Below are 19,415 nucleotides of genomic sequence, written 5' to 3' on the forward strand. Positions count from 1 at the left end.
CCACAGGCCGGATGCACCATGTGGAAGCCGCGCCCATCCCATTGCCGGCAATGACAAAACAGTCCTAATACGTCGCACGACGTCATGTGATGTCGCGAGTTTGACACGTCTGATGTAGAGGATGTAAATATTGGGTTTCAGTCACGTCTAGAACATATAATTTCCCAGTCTAACAGAGGGTGATTAAAATTATTAAAGTTAATGCTTTTTGGTAACATTTCAGTTCCATCTGAAGACTACCCCAAATAACATGTCCAAAGCACAATGTGTCAATATACCCTTTTATTTAAGATTGGTTTCAACATCTTGAATGATTCTTTGTAAACTTCTGCTTCCTTTGATAGTTCCAGTATGTTCTCTTTGACATACAGGGTAGTGACATCCCAGTGCAGACATGTCAAACTTGCGACATCACGTGACGTCGTGCGACGTATCGGAGCTTTTTCCCCATTGCCGGCAATGGGGTGGACGCGGTTTCATCGCGATGTGTCCAGCCCGCGGGCCGGCAGTTTGACACCCCTGTCCTAGTGTGTTTTTCTCTACAGAGTATGTATCCACAGAAAATTGTATTCTTTTAGTCTATTAGTACTATCCATTTCACAATTTTCAACAGAATTCCCTTTTGGACAGAGACATTTTCACTTGTATCCTCTAAGGATGAATCTTTCCCATACAGATATCCCTCAACACTTGTCTCCTTTCCCTGAAGATCAGTTTAAAAGTGTGTTGCCTCCTCTTAATATTATGTGCCAGTAGTCCAGTTTCATCCTGATACCAATGGAAATTGTCCTTTTTGTAGAGAGATGGCTTGTAACGATACCCCAGTACCTAACAAATCTACCTCTCTCCTCCTTATTCGGTAAGAAGATCTCTGTGGACTTTGCACGGGAGCAAGAGCCACTGAAGTCTTAACAGTTAACATGCATAGCACTGGACTAGACATTATGCAAAGTATAATTTACAGTACTACCCTAAAACTTATGAAATTATATACATTTTGCTCTAATCTCTGGCATTACTTCAAGATGGCAGTCTTCACTTGTTATCTAAAATACAGGTAGTCCGTGACTTACCACAGTTCACTTAGTGACCATTTGAAGGTACAACAGCACTGAAAAAGTGACTTATGGCCATTTTTCACACTTACGATTGTTGTGGCATCCCCACGGTCATACGATCAAATTTGGACGCTTGGCAACTGACTCATATTTATGACAACTGCAGTGTCCCAGGGTCAAGTGATCACCTTTTGCAACCTTCTGATAAGCAAAGTCAATGGGAAGCCATATTCACTGAATAACCATATGACTAATATCTGCAGTGATTCATTTAACAACTCTGGCAAGAAAGGTTGTTAAATGGGGCAAGATTCACTTAACAACTATCTCACTTAGCAACAGAAATTTTGGGCTCAACTGTGGTCCTATGTCAAGAACTACCTGTAATACAATCCAGTCAGGTTAGCATCTAGATCAGGGGCCTTCAAACTTGGCCCTTTTATGACTTGTGGACTTCAACTCCCAGAATTCTTCAGCCAGGCATGCTGGCTGAGGAATTCTGGGAGCTGAAGTCCACAAGTCATAAAAGGGCCAAGTTTGAAGACCCTGGTCTAGATATTCAGTGGGAACGATACAAACTTTTGCCAGATCGGTAAGTTTTATTTGCACAAATGCCAGGGCTGATGCTCTAGGATTGTTGTTGTTGTTAGTTGTGAAGTCGTGTCCGACCCATCACGACCCCATGGACAATGTTCCTCCAGGCCTTCCTGTCCTCTACCATCTTCTGGAGTCTATTTAAGCTCACGCCTACTGCATCCAGCCACCTCATTCTCTGTCGTCCCTTTCTTCTCTTGCCCTCAATCTTTCCTAGCATTAGGCTCTTCTCCAGTGACTCCTTCCTTCTCATTAGGTGGCCAAAGTATTTGAGTTTCAACTTCAGGATCTGGCCTTCTAAAGAGCAGTCAGGGTTGATCTCCTCTAGGACTGACCGGTTTGAACGCCTTGCAGTCCAAGGGACTTGCAGGAGTCTCCTCCAGCACAATAGTTCAAAGGCCTCAATTCTTTGGTGCTCAGACTTTCTTATGGTCCAATTTTCACAGGCAGACATTGCAACTGGCAAGACCATAGCCTTGACTATATGCACTTTTGTTGGCAGGGTGATGTCTCTGCTTTTTAGTGTGCTGTCTAGATTTGCCATGGCTTTCCTCCCCAGGAGCGTCTTTTAATTTCTTGGCTGCAGTCCCTGTCTGCGGTGAACTTGGAGCCCAGGAAAATAAAATCTGTCACTACCTCCATTTTTCCCCTATCTATTTGCCACTCTAGGATTAGAGCACTGCTAAGAAATTGGTCGAACAAGTGCTCCAAAAGTTGGATATACAAGTATGCTAGGAATGTGTAACAGGACACCAAACATCTCTGAGCTACCTGGTCTACATTATTTATTACTAGTTGTCCCAAGGCAAAAGGAAAAAAAAAGTGCTTGTGACACCACATAAATCAAGATGTGTGTTTTCAGAGAATAAATTCACTCCTTCTCTCACCTGGGCTTCTAACATCATTTGGTAGCATTAGCCCAGCTAGTAGAATGAGAAAAGAATGATGCCTTGATTGTATGTCAGACAGCTGATTAAATTGGTATTTTATGGCATTTCCAGTATTTTATGACTTTTGGAAGAAAATAGACTCTAATCAATAAAATGTCACAGAATACCAAAGCTACAGATCTCTGTCACAGTCTAAGCACGACCATCCCAGCTTTTTCTAGATAACCATAGGCACAGAACAGCAGAATATCTTTTCTCTCTTTTAAAAAGGAATTTGAGTTTAGCATCATATTAGGATCCCTTAGGATCTCACTTCCCAGGACATAAAACTTGAGTAGACAATTGCTATAACATCTGCTCTCTATGCGTGAGCTGGTGAATTAGACATAACATCAACAGTACATTTTTGGCCCATCTCAAATTCTACAGTTGGGATTTTTCAAAAGAATTAAAGGAGGTCAAGAAACAAGCACGCGATACCTAGCACACTCAGCTAGGTATTCCTTTGGATAATAAAAGTTATTAAGTTTTGACTTCAGTTAAAAAATGTGTTTTTCAAAGATGTCCAAAACCTTTCCTCTAAGGAGGCTGTTCTACGATATTTTTACGCCTGGTTTCAATGTATTTGTCTTTAGGTTTTTAAAGATATTTTAATTGTACAGAGATATTTTATTTTTAGGTTTTCCACCTATCTTGCTAGGCAATGACTGCAATGCAAGAGTGACTGACTAATTAGCCATGAGGGTTTTTTTAAAAAAAGAAAATACTAATAAAAGTGGTGGTAGTAATAATACGTGACAATAGTTACTGCAGAAAGAAGCACATACCCTTAAGAAAACACACATTATGTTAACACAAATGCATGTTTTGCACATATACGTGCATGTGCACACACACACACACACACACACACACACAATCACATCAATAGAGTGCCCAATCCTGTAAATCTGTTGAAGATTGCAGTCAGTACCTTAAGCATTTAAATGAGTTTTCTGGGGAGTTTTAGGACTTCAAGGCATGTGAGAGGTGTAGAGAAGATTGATACTGGACCATATGTCTTCCAGCAATAACTTGCATGGACCCACAAAGTCTCTTCCCACAAAGGATAAATAAAAACTTTGCTAAAAGTATTTATTTCACCAAATAAAACCTTCTGATAGATATATTGTTCCAAAGCTGCCAGCTTTTTGTTCTGAATCTTTCTTTTTTTTTTCCAGTTCAGGACTTTAAAATTCTTCCTGTTGCAGAAAATGAGGTCAGGTTCTGCTCATTTCTGCTATGCAAAGACTGATATCCCCTTTAAGCAATTGGAAGTGGCAGATCTCTAAAGTAAAGAAGACAACTTTTAATGGATACTCTTAAATGGTTGTATTGATCCGACACCTCAATGTAATGGACACCCTGGCAGCAATAAGTAGATGCCAGTTTAGATGAGACATTTGCATGTTAAACTTCTGCAACACTTGCACCAAGGCAAAATATTCTCTGAAGTAAGGATAAGTAGAGGTCAGGATATGAAACATCTGACTGAATCCCTCTTCCTGTTGCAGAATTTTAAAGTCCTGAACTGAAAAAAAAGATATAGGACAAGAAGCTGGCAGCTCTAGAACAATGTGTCTCTTTGCCTGAGTAAACAACTTCTTGGCTAAGGAAGAGCACCCATATAAAATACTGTTAATTATGGCAATCAGAAATGATCATTCATTCATTCATTCATTCATTCATTAAATGTATATGCCTTGTCAATCAGACTTTAAAGACTGTACAATACATACAAGATATTCATATATACTGTAATATATAAAATACAATATTCAATATTAGGCATGAACAGATCTTATTGCATGGATAGAAATTTTTTTTAATAACCACAGCAATCACAAGGGGCAGTGAGTATCCCTCTAAAAATAATCTTTAATAACTTCTTCTACATTTGCCTGAGGATTTCACATCTACTCCAATCCTATCCTCCAAGAGAGCAAAAATTAGATTTAATATACACAGCACAGGATGTCAACTTCCAACTGACTCTGTTTTTTTAGATTCTGGCGTGTAACACAATTAGAGTTGCTCTGCAAATCCTAGCTTAAAGGTAGGTCAGTCAAAAAAAGGGATGGGAAGGTGAATAATAAAAGAATACCTCTTTGAATATTTGAATTTTACATTTCCTTATCTGACCCTCCAAGAATAACCCCCTCTACTAGTTAAAACAAATTAAAAGAAAAGAAAAGGCTCTTAGCTTAGTTGGCTGTGAAAAATAAGGAGCAGGGAAACTTACACAAAGTGTAACTTAATACCATGAGATCTCTATAATGTCTCATAAAAATCTGGTCTTTGCTGTTTAACAATCTGATCTTTACCATATATGACACGGCCAATTACCAGAAAAGAAAAAGACATCTCATTTGCTGTTCAGAAATTTCATTCTAGGTCTGTCAAGCAGTTGGCAGACATTTGTTGTTCTAGGTCTGTCAAACTGTCATATTGGAGATGTTCAAATTGTGGATTTCTACTTAAAGATCTTCTCCGATTCTGTATTTCTAAGGACTTCCCTGAATCATAAGCCATAAGTGGAGAATGAGCACTAGCTAAAGAATGAGGTGATATGTAAAATAAACAGGTGCTGCATTCTGACTAAGAAGTTCTAAAAGAAGTCCTAGTTTAAACTTTAAATTTTCACTCTATCCAATCTCATAGATTTAGATGTTATTCAGATGTAAGAGATACATTTTTGGGATCTGAATTTCTTAAAAGAAAGAAAAGAGAAACATGTAATGAAGAAACAAGAACTCACTAATACAGAATGGGGCAAAATACTTTAATTTGGGGCGATTTAAAGGATATTTGGAAACAGTGGATTCCGAAGTTACTCTTAAAATTGTCTGCTATTATAAATTGATTTAAAAGCAGTTATACAAGAGGAACAAATTTTACTGGACAAGACTGAGATTTAGGGCCGATCTGAGGTGATTCTTTACCATATTCTTATTTTTTCTTTCTTTTCTATTTCACTTTCTATTTCTTTCCCCCTATCTATCCCCTTTTTGATTCTTTTTAAAGTTTGTATTATTCTTTTATCTTTGCAATTGCAGGGTTTATTATGGAATGGTTCTGCACGGTCCATGCATGGTCATGCCAATAAAGAGCATGGAAATATAAAGGCTCCTGATTTAAATCATGATAACATCATGTACATACACCATGATATCATCATAGCCTGTGCTACTTATGCCATTTCCATTTCCATCCAGAAACTAGACAAATGACACAATATGCATAATTTGCATATGAAAACATGGCATATGTGACATGATTTGCCTCACTCCTTGGCCTCTTGACCATCCATGGAGGCCTATGGGGAAGCACTGCATGCCTTGTCACATGTAGGAAAAGATGTGCAAGGCTCTAGTGAATACATGAACTACTAATCATTCTGAAATAGGATACAGACTTATATTTGAAGAGAGAGATATTTGTGAAATAAGCTGGTCGTGAATCATATGAAAAAGTATGCATTTATTATGTTGAGCAAAGCTATCTTTCAAACATGCATGCTAGTCATTTCCAACTCTAGGGGCCGGTGCTCATCTCCGTTTCAAAGCTGAAGAGCCAGCACTTGTCCGAGGACGTCTCCGTGGTCATGTGGCCGGCATGACTAGACGCCAAAGGCGCATGGAACACTGTTACCTTCCCACCGTAGTGGTCCCTATTTTTCTACTTGCATTTTTACGTGCTTTCGAACTGCTAGGTTGGCAGAAGCTGGGACGAATAACAGGCGCTCACTCTGTTATGTGGCACTTGGGATTTGACCCGCCAAACTGCCGACGTTCTGATCGACAAGCTCAGCGTCCTAACCCACTGAACCACCACGTCCCTTTTCTTTTCTATATAAAAGGGTTCAATTGATTTATAAATAAATTGATTTAAAAGCAGTTATACAAGAGGAACAAATTTTACTGGACAAGACTGAGATTTAGGGCTGATCTGAGGTGATTCTTTACCATATTCTTATTTTTTCTTTCTTTTCTATTTCACTTTCTATTTCTTTCCCCCTATCTATCCCCTTTTTGATTCTTTTTAAAGTTTGTATTATTCTTTTATCTTTGCAATTGCAGGGTTTATTATGGAATGGTTCTGCACGGTCCATGCATGGTCATGCCAATAAAGAGCATGGAAATATAAAGGCTCCTGATTTAAATCATGATAACATCATGTACATACACCATGATATCATCATAGCCTGTGCTACTTATGCCATTTCCATTTCCATCCAGAAACTAGACAAATGACACAATATGCATAATTTGCATATGAAAACATGGCATATGTGACATGATTTGCCTCACTCCTTGGCCTCTTGACCATCCATGGAGGCCTATGGGGAAGCACTGCATGCCTTGTCACATGTAGGAAAAGATGTGCAAGGCTCTAGTGAATACATGAACTACTAATCATTCTGAAATAGGATACAGACTTATATTTGAAGAGAGAGATATTTGTGAAATAATCTGGTCGTGAATCATATGAAAAAGTATGCATTTATTATGTTGAGCAAAGCTATCTTTCAAACATCTAATCTATTCTAATCCCAACAGTGCTAAAGAAATTCAAGTAAGTGAACCACCCTTTTTGGACAGTCTTCTAGATTAGTAAAAAAAAGTATATATCAAAAGTCAAAGAGCTATCCAAGGAAGAGAAAAACTGGAAGCAAAAATTTCATGTTCTTTAACGTGAGATTTGAGGATTCCAATGCAACTGGAGGTAAACATTAGGAAAAGCATTTGAGAGGGCTGCTGAATTTTAAAACAAATGAATTAGAAATGACTCTATGGAGAGATTTTAGCTCAATTTTCTACTTATAAGTCTGATTAGAAAATGCAACGATCCCTAATCTCTGCTGCATAGGAACTGGATTGTCTACATTCATGTAACTTCTAACTAAGGATTTACCCTCTCATTTACTGAAGTCAATCTTATTAGTGTGTATGTGTGTGTGTGTGCGCCCATGTGCGTGTGTGTGTGTCTGCAGAAGGAGGGAGGGTGAGAGAAAACACTGAATTTCAGGAAGCAATCTGGTGTGACTCTAAGGAATCTCCTAAAATTATTTTTGCTGTGTAAAAGAAACATGTCACTGTGAAGTGGAAGAAAACAGTACACGCTGCCTACATATCAAAGGACTGTACCCTTTACTTAACATAGGAGAACAACATGACAGCTTTCTTTTCTATATAGGTAAAGGTTCCCCCGCACATGCATGCTAGTCATTTCCAACTCTAGGGGCCGGTGCTCATCTCCGTTTCAAAGCTGAAGAGCCAGCACTTGTCCGAGGATGTCTCCGTGGTCATGTGGCCGGCATGACTAGACGCCAAAGGTGCACAGAACGCTGTTACCTTCCCACCGTAGTGGTCCCTATTTTTCTACTTGCATTTTTATGTGCTTTCGAACTGCTAGGTTGGCAGAAGCTGGGACGAATAACAGGCACTCACTCTGTTATGCGGCACTCGGGATTTGACCCGCCAAACTGCCGACGTTCTGATCGACAAGCTCAGCGTCCTAACCCACTGAACCACCACGTCCCTTTTCTTTTCTATATAAAAGGGTTCAATTTAAGGAGTGCCATATTTCAAGTATACTTTAAATTGTGTTGACTGAGACAATTTAAAGTGAACATCTTCTCTAGAATGAATAGTTGATTTCAGTATTTGTTTTTCCCCCAAGCCAAGAATTTTTAAGATCTCAAATACATAAGAATTGATGCTTATCCAATTCATAAATGAGGTCAGTGGAACCTATTCTCAAATACTAACACTGATAACCTATCAGCTTCAAGAAAAATGGATATTTCTGTAACTATAAGTAAATATGTTTTAACTAGATTCTGTGCTAGCTTTTTGGTTGCTCTTTGCCATAGCCTCAACTTGGAAGAGGAAGAAGGAGGAATTCTTTGTTTCTTTACTGGAATTGTGGGATAGAAAATTCTAACTGTAATGTACCAGTGCCATCTTATGTGTTGCTTAGAGCATTAGATTGTGTATTGGCTTTATCAACACTGAGTTGAAGGGGAGGAGTGGAGAGCTGGGCTATTCTAGCCAATGCCTTAATGCTCTATGGCTTGGAGATGGTAATATGAGATTCAACATGCTGGTGATTACCTATAAAGCCCTAAATGGCATGGGTCTGGATTACTTATGGGAGCACCTGCTGCCGGCGTCATCTTCCCTTCATCCTGTGCGCTCCCACAGAGAGGGCCTCCTCAGGGTGCCGTCGTTCAGAGAGTGTCGGCTTGCGGCCCCCAGGGGGAGAGCATTCTCTGTGGGCGTGCCAGACCTTTGGAATCAATTACCGGTTGAGCTCCGGATGGCTCACGCCCTTCGCTCTTTCCGCCGTGATCTGAAAACCTATTTATTTGAACAGGCTGGCCTGGTTTAAGGGTTTGGGGTATTTTTAATTATTTATTGTTAGGGCTTAATTTATTTTATTTTATTTTAACTTTTGTATGTAAAGATTTTACTGCCCTGTACACCGCCCTGAGTACTTCGGGAGAAGGGCGGTATAGAAATTAATTAATTAATTAAATAAATAAATAAATAAATAAATAAATAAATAAATAAATAAATAAATAAATAAATAAATAAATAATATAGGAATTATTTTCTTTTACTTTTTAATGGGCAGAATGGCATCACACGATGTGACAGTTCTCTCTCCCTCATATATCTGATGTTGGGGGAGAGTGCCAGATGAGGGTTCATCTGAATGATCATATAGCTGAAAGAATTATCAAAGTATAACTATGAAGCAGGAGGAAGGGCCAGGATTTAAGATCTAAGACCTTCCAACCTTCAAACTTCTAGACTCATCCAATTTCTGCATCAACTCTTTTAAATTTATCCGTCTGTCTCTCTGTCTGCATCCATACCCAAATTTAATAAATTATTTCCAAAGCAAGAAATATTATGCTATTCTTTATCCACACATGAATTGCTTCTATCTTTTATTTTCTACATTAGTGTTGGACTAGGACTGGGAATATCAAATTCAAGACTACCTTCAGCTATGGAAATTCACTGGGCAACTTTGAACCAATCATATTTGCATAGCCCAACCAACTTCACAAGCTTGTTGTATAGGAATAAAATGAAGGAAGATCCCTGCTGTGAACTGCCTTGATCAGGGGTCTTCAAACTTGACCCTTTTATGACTTGTGGACTTCAACTCCCAGAATTCCTCAGCCAGGCATGCTGGCTGAGGAATTCTGGGAGCTGAGGTCCACAAGTAATAAAAAGGCCAAGTTTGAAGACTCCTGGCCTTGATCTTCTGGAGAAAGGTAGGATGTAAACCTAACAAACAAAAACTATTAATTATCTATTGCTGTATCGGACAAATTTCAAAATGTTTCTCAAGTCTGTTGTTAAAAAGAAGAGTATACCTAAAAGTAAAAACAGGACAATGAGTTTTGCAAATAGAAATCTACTTCCAACAATGGGATTGTTTCTCACTCTTTCCTCCAACTTCCTGAGAATATCTGGGGTGGGGGGGAATGTTTGGCTGGTAAAAACCATTCCATCAGCAAATACAATCCATCAATTGTATCTTTAAAGGCATTCATCTATGAGCACAAGAAGTAATAGCCTTGCTTTTTACATTGTCATCTGATTTGCTTGATGGCAACCTCAGGTATTTACAAACATGCACCCCATTTTTCACAGCCAATTAACCCATAATGCTAAACATCTAGATTAAAGATTCTAGATAAAAGTGTCTTACTCCAGATGGGAAACTGCTTGTATTAGATGCTGGGATATGCTCTGACGTTGACAACATATTAGGTATTAACATGTGCAGAATCACTCTCAGGTCACAAGGCAGCATACAAATAGATAAGACACATTTTATACTCACACTGAGTAGGAGGCACTTGTTTTCTTTGATGGCTCCTATGCATCCCACAAAGCCAATGATCATCACAAAAGTCCCTGTAATGATCAACAGGTTGGCAGCTGACAGAGAAGGGAAGGAAGAAGAGAGGGTAGCGAAGTTCCCTTGAGTAACGGCTAGCCATATGCCAACTCCAAGGATCCCACAGCCTCCCAGCTAGAACAAAAACACACACAAAAAAAAAACAAAGAAAAACAAGCTCAGTCATATTGCTAAAAGAAGTGTTATGATGATCAGCATCACTATTGCTTTTCATTAGCATCAGCAGCCATAGAAACAGCATTATCTAGAATGATTGTTTCTGAATATAAGCATATTTCTTTCCACTGAAATCACATTGGGTACCTAAGTTGGGAGAATGCCTTTAGAACTGGTGATGCACGTTCACCTTGGGGTGCAGATCACATAAACAACCGTGGAACTTTCTGGTTCACTAAGCCTCTTCATAAAAGAAGCAGGAAACATGGCTAAGCTCTGATCTTTCTTCCTCTGGGAATAAATTAAAGTAATTTAAATCAGCATCACAAAGTGAGCTGCCACCCAGTTAGGATTAGAAATAAAGCTCAAGGACCTCAGCCAAGTAGCTTTGCTCAAATTGTCAAGTTTTTGCTTAAAGGAAATTGCACCCACTGCAAAAAGCTAATAAGTCCATGTGTAGCTGAAGACTAAAACAAACAAACAAACAAAAACATGGAATAATTTAAGCAACTTGGAGATTTGAAAAGCGGAGTCGGTCTCAGCTGTAAAACTCATAGCTACAGGCAAAGACCTGCCAGAGGCTTTCTCAGCTGTTCTACTTGCAGCTGTAATAGATATTAGGGCAATTTTTCAAAAATGTTCAGGGATCAGAGCCTTTCCATTTCATTTCCAAGGGGAGGTGTGGTTCCAAAGAGCATCAGTAGGCATCTCTCCTTGCTTCTACTGCCTTTAGCCATTCCACTGTGTAAGTGAATTATAGCTTTGCTCTGCAAACGTGTGGCTTTAAAATAGAAAGGTTCCTTCTGGGTGCCAAGACTCCTGGACTCTAGAGTAGAGAGGAATTCAGGAGCCAAGAAAAATCAGGGCAGATGTGCCAAAAGCAGGCACATGATGATGGCCAACACTGCCACCATTGCAATACTCAAGAGTAGAAGGAGGGAGATCATTAGGCTCCTTACTTCATCTTTGCTGGTTAGAGGTATATATTATAATTTCAAAAGCCAGCATCTGCTAAATAACAAGCAGGCTTTGGTTCTAAGCCCAGTAAACATTCAAATGGTTAACAATAGAGAAAAAAATAATTATAGAAAATTCTGAGGAAGATGACTGATTGAAGACAGCTCCAGGAATAAGCAGAATCAACTCTGGTGGGTTTTTTTTTAAAGGAGTCAGTAGATTAACTCTTTGTTTCTGTCTGGATAAAAGAGAGAGATGTGAGATTACCTAAACCAGGGGTCTTCAAACGTGGCCCTTTTACGTCTTGTGGACTTCAATTCTGCTAAGCTTGTAAGCCGCCCTGAGTCTTCGGAGAAGGGCGGGATATAAAATGGAATTAAAAAAATAAAATAAAAACTCCCAAAATTCCTCAGCTAGGTACGCTGGCTGAGGAATTGTGGGAGTTGAAATCCACAAGTCATAAAAGGGCCAAGTTTGAAGACCCCTGACCTAAACTGTTGGCAACTCCAATGGTCATCCCTTCTCCTCACAAATAGACAGCAAGACAGTGATTACTGATGGGAGAGGGGGAAATTCACCATAATTCCTTCAGCTGTAAATGGAGCCTTTCAAAGGATACTAAATTTGGACATTCTCTTGCTAACTACATTTAGAAATTGCTTGTTGACTGCTTGAAAGAAGCTAGATACCTTCAAAGGGACAATACCTGGTGAGTGAGCGCCTTCAAATCTTAATATAAGAAAATGAAAATTTATTTTTATAACTTTAGGAAATTAAAATAAAAGAACAAACATGAAGTTTTGGCTACAGAAATTTTAAAAAAGATTAAGGACTCACAGAACATCGGGAGTATTGAATTTTAAATATTAAGACTTTTAAATTATTTTAAAAAAAACAAATGCATGTTTGTGGGAAATAAATTATGGCATTTAAGGATATCTCTGAGGAACTCCACCAAGGATGTGTCAAGGCTTTGAATTGATTGTGACAGATATGTTGGGTCTTTTTGAGAACAGTCTGTCTTCAAAACAAAATGTTATAGAACAAAATATGCAACAAATTCTACTTGACAACTGTATGAATGAAACCTTGGCTAAGAACCTGCCATCAGATACAAAGAAAATGACTGTATGGAGTTTTAAAAATTAAGAAGGCAATAAAAAAGATGATCCCAGAGAGTAATGGGAATCATTTTTCTTTGTTGGATTTACAAAAGACAGCTTAAAGAAAAGAGGAAATCTGTAACAAGGATCAATAACTACTAGGATGGTTCTGTGTTTTTAAAAAAGGAAGACAAAATTGATTTATTTGACCATGGTTAAAATGGAACATGTTGTCATTCTGCATGGTTCTTTTTTGGATTTACTAATATTTTGATTGAAAAAAATGTGGCTTTGGTTATTTGGTTGTTAAATGTTTTGTTTTATACTTATTTTCTGTATCCTAATTGTTTAATATGTAAATATGTAGTGTCCTAATTGTGTGAGGTTTTTTTTAAATGAGTAACTCTTTTTGGTAGATTAAATTGTAGTCTTTTTTATTAGGATGCTGGGATTACTTAGATTGTTTAGACTTGGGGTGTGAAATGTTTATTGGAATGGAATATGTTGTTGTGTTGGTTCTCTTTGGGGATGGTTGGCATTTAGAACGAGTGCACAGCAGTTTGCCCTTCCCGTTAAAGGAGAAATGGTCTCTTTTTGTTATATTAAACTTTAGGTATAATTTATTTATACTAAGATTTAGGGACATTTTTATGCTTTTTAAATGGGGTTTTGCCAATAGCTGAAGGTTGAGTTTTATGTTAGTTAATTTTAATATTTTAGAGCTCTGCTTGGGGTTTTTTTCCCTGACAATTGGATAAGGAGAAGGTTACTTATTTCATGGATTATAGAATGAAGAGATTTATTTTTGTTAATTAAGAGGGGTGAAGCAATTATGAAATTGTTAACATACTTTCTGCTAATCAATTAAAAACACGGATATAAGGAAACAGCCATCATCAAAAAGCAAACATCAGAATCAAGAGAATAAAAACCTTAGGTATAAGGTATAAGAGATGGGTTACAATGGCCTTGAAACTAAGAGCCAAAATAAGTTCATCTCCTTTCACAATTTGGCATGTTTTACTACAGTTCCATGATCAATGTATAGCAACCTACTCATTATGTGATGCACACACATACACCCCAGCTCTGCCTTTGATGCCTGCACCGAACAGGGCAGTCAAACACTGGAGAGATCATAATAAAATGATGGATTGCATTTGACTTCATGGGTCACAGGCTTGATATAGACTGAAGCATTATAAAATATACATCAAACACTAAATAAAAGAAGGAAATGGCCATATAAAAGAGTCAGCTCTCTCATTCTTCAGCTTTAATAATAGTCTTTCAGAGTATAGACCAGGGATGTCAAACTCACCACATCACGTGATGTGTCGCAACATATCATGAGTTTTCTACGCTTGCCAGAGTTGGGGAGGGCACAGCTTCCATGTGACACCCCTAGTATAGACGTTTCTAGATGTTTCCTTAAATAATGGGTTGTTTTTGTTTCCATAGAACCGAACAATTTAAATATCTGGTGGGTATTTTTCTTGATAGCATGGAAATGTGGCATTCTGTATTCAAATCAAAACTTTTATTAGATCATGGTGAAAGTTTTGATTTGAATACAGGATGCCACATTTCCATACTATCAAGAAAATTGTGACCTATGGGCCGGAAAGCACAATAATAATAGCAATAACACTTACACTTATATACTGCTTCATAGTGCTTTACAGCTGTTTCTAAGCAGTTTACAGAGTCAGCATATTACCCCCAACAATCTGGGTCTTTGTTTTACCGATTGCTGATAGGTTAGCCTTGAGCTGGTCAGGATCAAACTGCTAGCAGTCAGCAGAGTTAGCCTGCAATACTGCATTCTAATTATTGCACCACCACTTCTCTTTGAAATACATCAACTTGTAATTATTAATTGAACTTTTAAAAAAATGCAATAAGCTTTCATAAATTCATTATTATAGTAACTGTAGTACAAATAGCAATGGCAATCACCAAATTTTGTGCTAAATGTCCACTGTAACTACCATGGATACAAACAAATAAGAATAATCTTTTAGGGGAGAGGGAGGGCATAAAAAATTAATAAATAAATAAAAAATAGCACAAAATCAGGCATGCTGAAAAGATATGTCAGGGTCCTGTCACACAAAAGCAGTGATGGATAATTTATGTTCTCTAATACGGTAGCTCTTAAACTGGTATAAATATATGACTTTCTTGATTGCCTATCTTAATAATGTTTTTCACTTGTAAATAGGAAATAAGTATAGGTTTAAGAACTTAAGCCTTTGACTACATGCATTAATAGTTAGGAACTTCAGATGCAGCTTATGGATAAACCCCAGATTGTACAGTCAACAGATAGTTTTACTACTTGCTCAAAACTGTTTTTTCTGCTTGTGCCTTTTTTGTCCATGAACTTCAAGTAAATAAATAGATAAATGACAGAGCTTGTCGATCAGAAGGTCGGCAGTTTGGCGGGTTGAATCCCAAGTGCCGTATAACAGAGTGAGCGCCTGTTACTTGTCCCAGCTTCTGCCAACCTAGCAGTTCGAAAGCACGTAAAAATGCAAGTAGAAAAATAGGGACCACTACGGTGGGAAGGTAACAGCATTCCGTGCGCTTTTGGCATCTAGTCATGCCGGCCACATGACCACGGAGATGTCCTTGGACAAGCGCTGGCTCTTCGGCTTTGAAACGGAGATGAGCACCGGCCCCTAGAGTCAGAAACGACTAGCACACATGTGCGGGGGAACCTTTACCTTTTTTTAACAAAACCGTTTTTTCTGCTTGTGCCTTTTTTGTCCATGAACTTCAAGTAAATAAATAGATAAATGACAGAGCTTGTCGATCAGAAGGTCGGCAGTTTGGCGGGTTGAATCCCAAGTGCCGTATAACAGAGTGAGCGCCTGTTACTTGTCCCAGCTTCTGCCAACCTAGCAGTTCGAAAGCACGTAAAAATGCAAGTAGAAAAATAGGGACCACTACGGTGGGAAGGTAACAGCATTCCGTGTGCTTTTGGCATCTAGTCATGCCGGCCACATGACCACGGAGATGTCCTTGGACAAGCGCTGGCTCTTCGGCTTTGAAACGGAGATGAGCACCGGCCCCTAGAGTCAGAAACGACTAGCACACATGTGCGGGGGAACCTTTACCTTTTTTTAACAAAACCGTTTTTTCTGCTTGTGCCTTTTTTGTCCATGAACTTCAAGTAAATAAATAAATGACAGCAACCTTAAAAGTTGGATTTTCCCATTATGTCTGATTTAAATGAAAGTTTAATTCAAACATAAATCTTCCCAACATATTTCAAATATGTCTTAGAGCATTTAGTGCAGAAGGAAAAAATAGAATGATGACTAAAACTGGAGCCAAGACTGCTAAGATATTACAGAGGAAAGGTAATAACTTTCTAATTATGTGCATTAATGGTTTTTGAAATATAAAATTCTGTATTTTTTGCTGCCATATAGTGATCATCCAGAGTTTTGCAGCTGAAGTCTGATAACCCTAGGCATGGTCCTAGGTAAGACCTAGGAAGCTGCACATTATGGTCTCATCTTTGGTGAGCCATGGAGAGGAAAATTCACTGCCCTTAGGGACATTTCCCCTTTGAACCACATCATCTTTAGAAATCACACAGTTTTATGTCTTTTAGCTGAGGCCTTCTTCATACATTCAGGCTCTCCTCTGCTGCCTGAAGTAAAAGAAGGACCTAGTTCCCCACATGCACCACTCATGTGTTTACAGGGAGTAATAGCACCACTCAGCCTCTGGGGTGTCAAGTACCCCATAGACATCATTCTGAAGGGTGATACATTGTGAGTTGCATAGCAAATAGATAGCATAATGATCTTACAAAGCAAAAAGCAGTCTGCTGCTCTGGAAGCAACAATGGAGAGCTGCACACTTCAGTCTTTCTGAGGAATTAACAGAATAACAGAGTTGGAAGGGACCTTGGAGGTCTTCTAGTACAACCCCCTGCTCAGGCAGGAAACTCTATACCAGGGGCCCCCAACCTGTGGTTCATGGTCCCCTACCGGGCCATGGCCTATTGATCACTGAGCTAAGTCAGTGGTTGGCTGGTGTATGCATATGCGCACGCATGCACAGCCCTATTCACACGAGCATCGCTGCGAGCATCGCAGGCATTTGCGGCCCCACTTGCGCGAGTGTTGTGTTTGCAGCCCCATGTGCAAGTGCTCAGATTACTGTAAGCATCACAGACACTTGCAGTCCCATTCATGTGAGCACTCATGGCCACACTCACATGAGCAACAGGTGTTTGTGCATGCACACATGCATGCATTTACCCACACACACACACACACAAAATCATCCCTTCTTTCCCCCCTCCTCCCCACTCTGGGCCACCAACCGTGAAAGATTGGGTAAGTCTGCTCTATACCATTTCAGACAAATTATTGTCCAATTTCTTCTTTAAAACTTCCAGTGCTGGAGCACCCACAACTTCTAGAAGCAAGTCATTCCACTGATTAATTGTTCTATCAGGAAATTTCTCCTAACTTCTAGGTTGCTTCTCTCCTTGATTAGTTTTTATCCGTTGCTTCTTGTCCTGCCTTCAGGTGCTTTGGAGAATAGGTTGATCTCCTGTTCTTTCTGGCAGCCCCTTCGATATTAGAATTATCTTAGACAACATGTTGAATCGTTGTTTAAGTCTGTGCCCAAGATATCTGCTTCTTTCCACATAAAGGCAAGGTTGCTCCCATTTCAGAATTGTTTGGCTTATTGTACAGTCTGAAAATACAAGCCATCTTTAGTAGACCTTTTGCTGAGGAGGGAACATATAAATGAAACAAACTGGGAATAAATAACAGACACAAAAGTTTTGTTTCTGCTGCTGTCAACTACTCCATTTCCCTCCATCACTTGATACTAAACATGTGTAATCAATGGATAACCACATTGCTTTTTAAATGAAAGAATGTCCCACCATTCTTTGCCAAACACTTCACCAAAGAGTGATGAGACAATGACAACTGTTAAGTTTTCAGAGCTTGCTACCATAGAAAAGAAGAATAGCAACAAAACCACTAGCATGGGCTAGATAGCTTTACAATCTCAGGGAAATCCCCCCCCCCATTCCTCAATTGTCAAAATGAGAGGAGACACTAATCACTGAGACAAAAGAGTAGCAAAAAAAGAAGCCAGCACACAAAAAAAGGACTTCAAAAATGGCATGACGCATTAGCGAATAAGCGCCAGACCTGCATTGATTTTGCAGGAAATGTGTGAAGTTGGGCTTGTTTATCAAAGATGACACCTTCAGCTAGTTTCCTGATGACGGCAGCATTTAATCCCCCTCAAATTAAAATGCAGCAGGTCCTGAATGCTGGTCCTGAGTAATTATTTTTGACACCTCCTCTGTCCCACAGAATTACGACAGATACATTACCACCCCTTTTCCTTATCTTTATTCCTGAGCCAAGACACAGAGGGATAATCTGATGTGGTTATTTATGTGAACAAGGCCATTCTTATCAATGGTAAGCCACCTTGAGAGACTGGAAGATGGAGGAACTGCTTCATTTTGACTGACTGGTCTTGAGGTGTTGAGCAAAGGCAAGCTTCACTTTTTCCCCCTTTGAATATTCAAAGCTTTCAATCTCTCTTCCGTTGGATACAAGCATAGAGATCTGTTTTTAATAGTAATTTTATTAAACATTACAGTTAAAAAGATAAAAACTAATGCAGGCAAACTAAAAAACACACACATATATATTAAACCAGAAAGAGTGGAAAATAATTAAAAAACAGAGAAAAATATGCATATAGTAATGAAAAAGAAAAGAAATATTTAAAAAAATGACCACCCCTTTCATCACAAGTATAAACAATTTGGTAACTTGTAATCATCTCTTAATGGGGATGCGGTGGCTCAGTGGGTTAGGACGCTGAGCTTGTCAATCAGAAGGTCAGCAGTTTGGCGGGTCGAATCCCGAGTGCCACGTAACAGAGTGAGCGCCTGTTACTCGTCCCAGCTTCTGCCAACCTAGCAGTTCGAAAGCATGTAAAAATGCAAGTAGAAAAATAGGGACCACTACGGTGGGAAGGTAACAGCATTCCATGCGCCTTTGGCGTCTAGTCATGCCGGCCACATGACCACGGAGACATCCTCAGACAAGCGCTGGCTCTTCGGCTTTGAAATGGAGATGAGCAATGGTCCCTAGAGTCAGAAACGACTAGCACGCACGTGCGGGGGAAACTTTACCTTTTACCTTTTAATCATCTCTTAAAATACAACAAGTGATCTCTTCTTCCAACATGCTATCACTTGCTTATAATCAAATCCTCAAAGTCGTATTATGGAGTTCTGATCAGCAGAAGCCCATCAAGGGTTACCAGACATAACAACATATCATTTTTAACCTTGATCAAATAAACTAGCTTTATGTTTCTTCCCTTTGGTTTTTAACAAGCTTGATCTTTATTCCCTTCAAATAATTATTATTATTATTATTATTATTTATTTGATTTATATACCGCCCTTCTCCTTGGTAGGACTCAGGGCGGTTCACAGGGCACATATAAAAAACAAAAACACTATACAAAAATTAAAAAGAATTAAACCCTTGCCCAATAAAACAGTAATACAGATTAAAAACAATTAAAAAACCCATAATCCCCATCAGGCCAGACCAGCTAATTCGAACAGATGGGTCTTCAGGCCCCGACGGAAAGTTCGA

The 19,415-nt window shown here is 38.9% G+C and overlaps 1 protein-coding gene across 2 annotated transcripts in view; it reads right to left on the reverse strand.

The window, feature by feature from the left end:
• TSPAN4 (tetraspanin 4) overlaps positions 1-19,415 on the reverse strand; it is a gene marked incomplete at its 5' end in the record, with an annotated part of 744,217 nt that overhangs the window by 74,542 nt on the left and 650,260 nt on the right. For both annotated transcript variants that reach the window (XM_083350677.1, XM_083350676.1), the window contains one exon: positions 10,448-10,639. In XM_083350677.1, coding sequence (XP_083206803.1) covers positions 10,448-10,639 — 192 coding nt within the window. The remainder of the gene's footprint in view (positions 1-10,447; positions 10,640-19,415) is intronic.

The sequence above is a fragment of the Vipera ursinii genome (assembly GCF_947247035.1).
Source record: "Vipera ursinii genome assembly, chromosome: 1".
In the NCBI taxonomy this organism is placed as follows: domain Eukaryota; kingdom Metazoa; phylum Chordata; class Lepidosauria; order Squamata; family Viperidae; genus Vipera; species Vipera ursinii.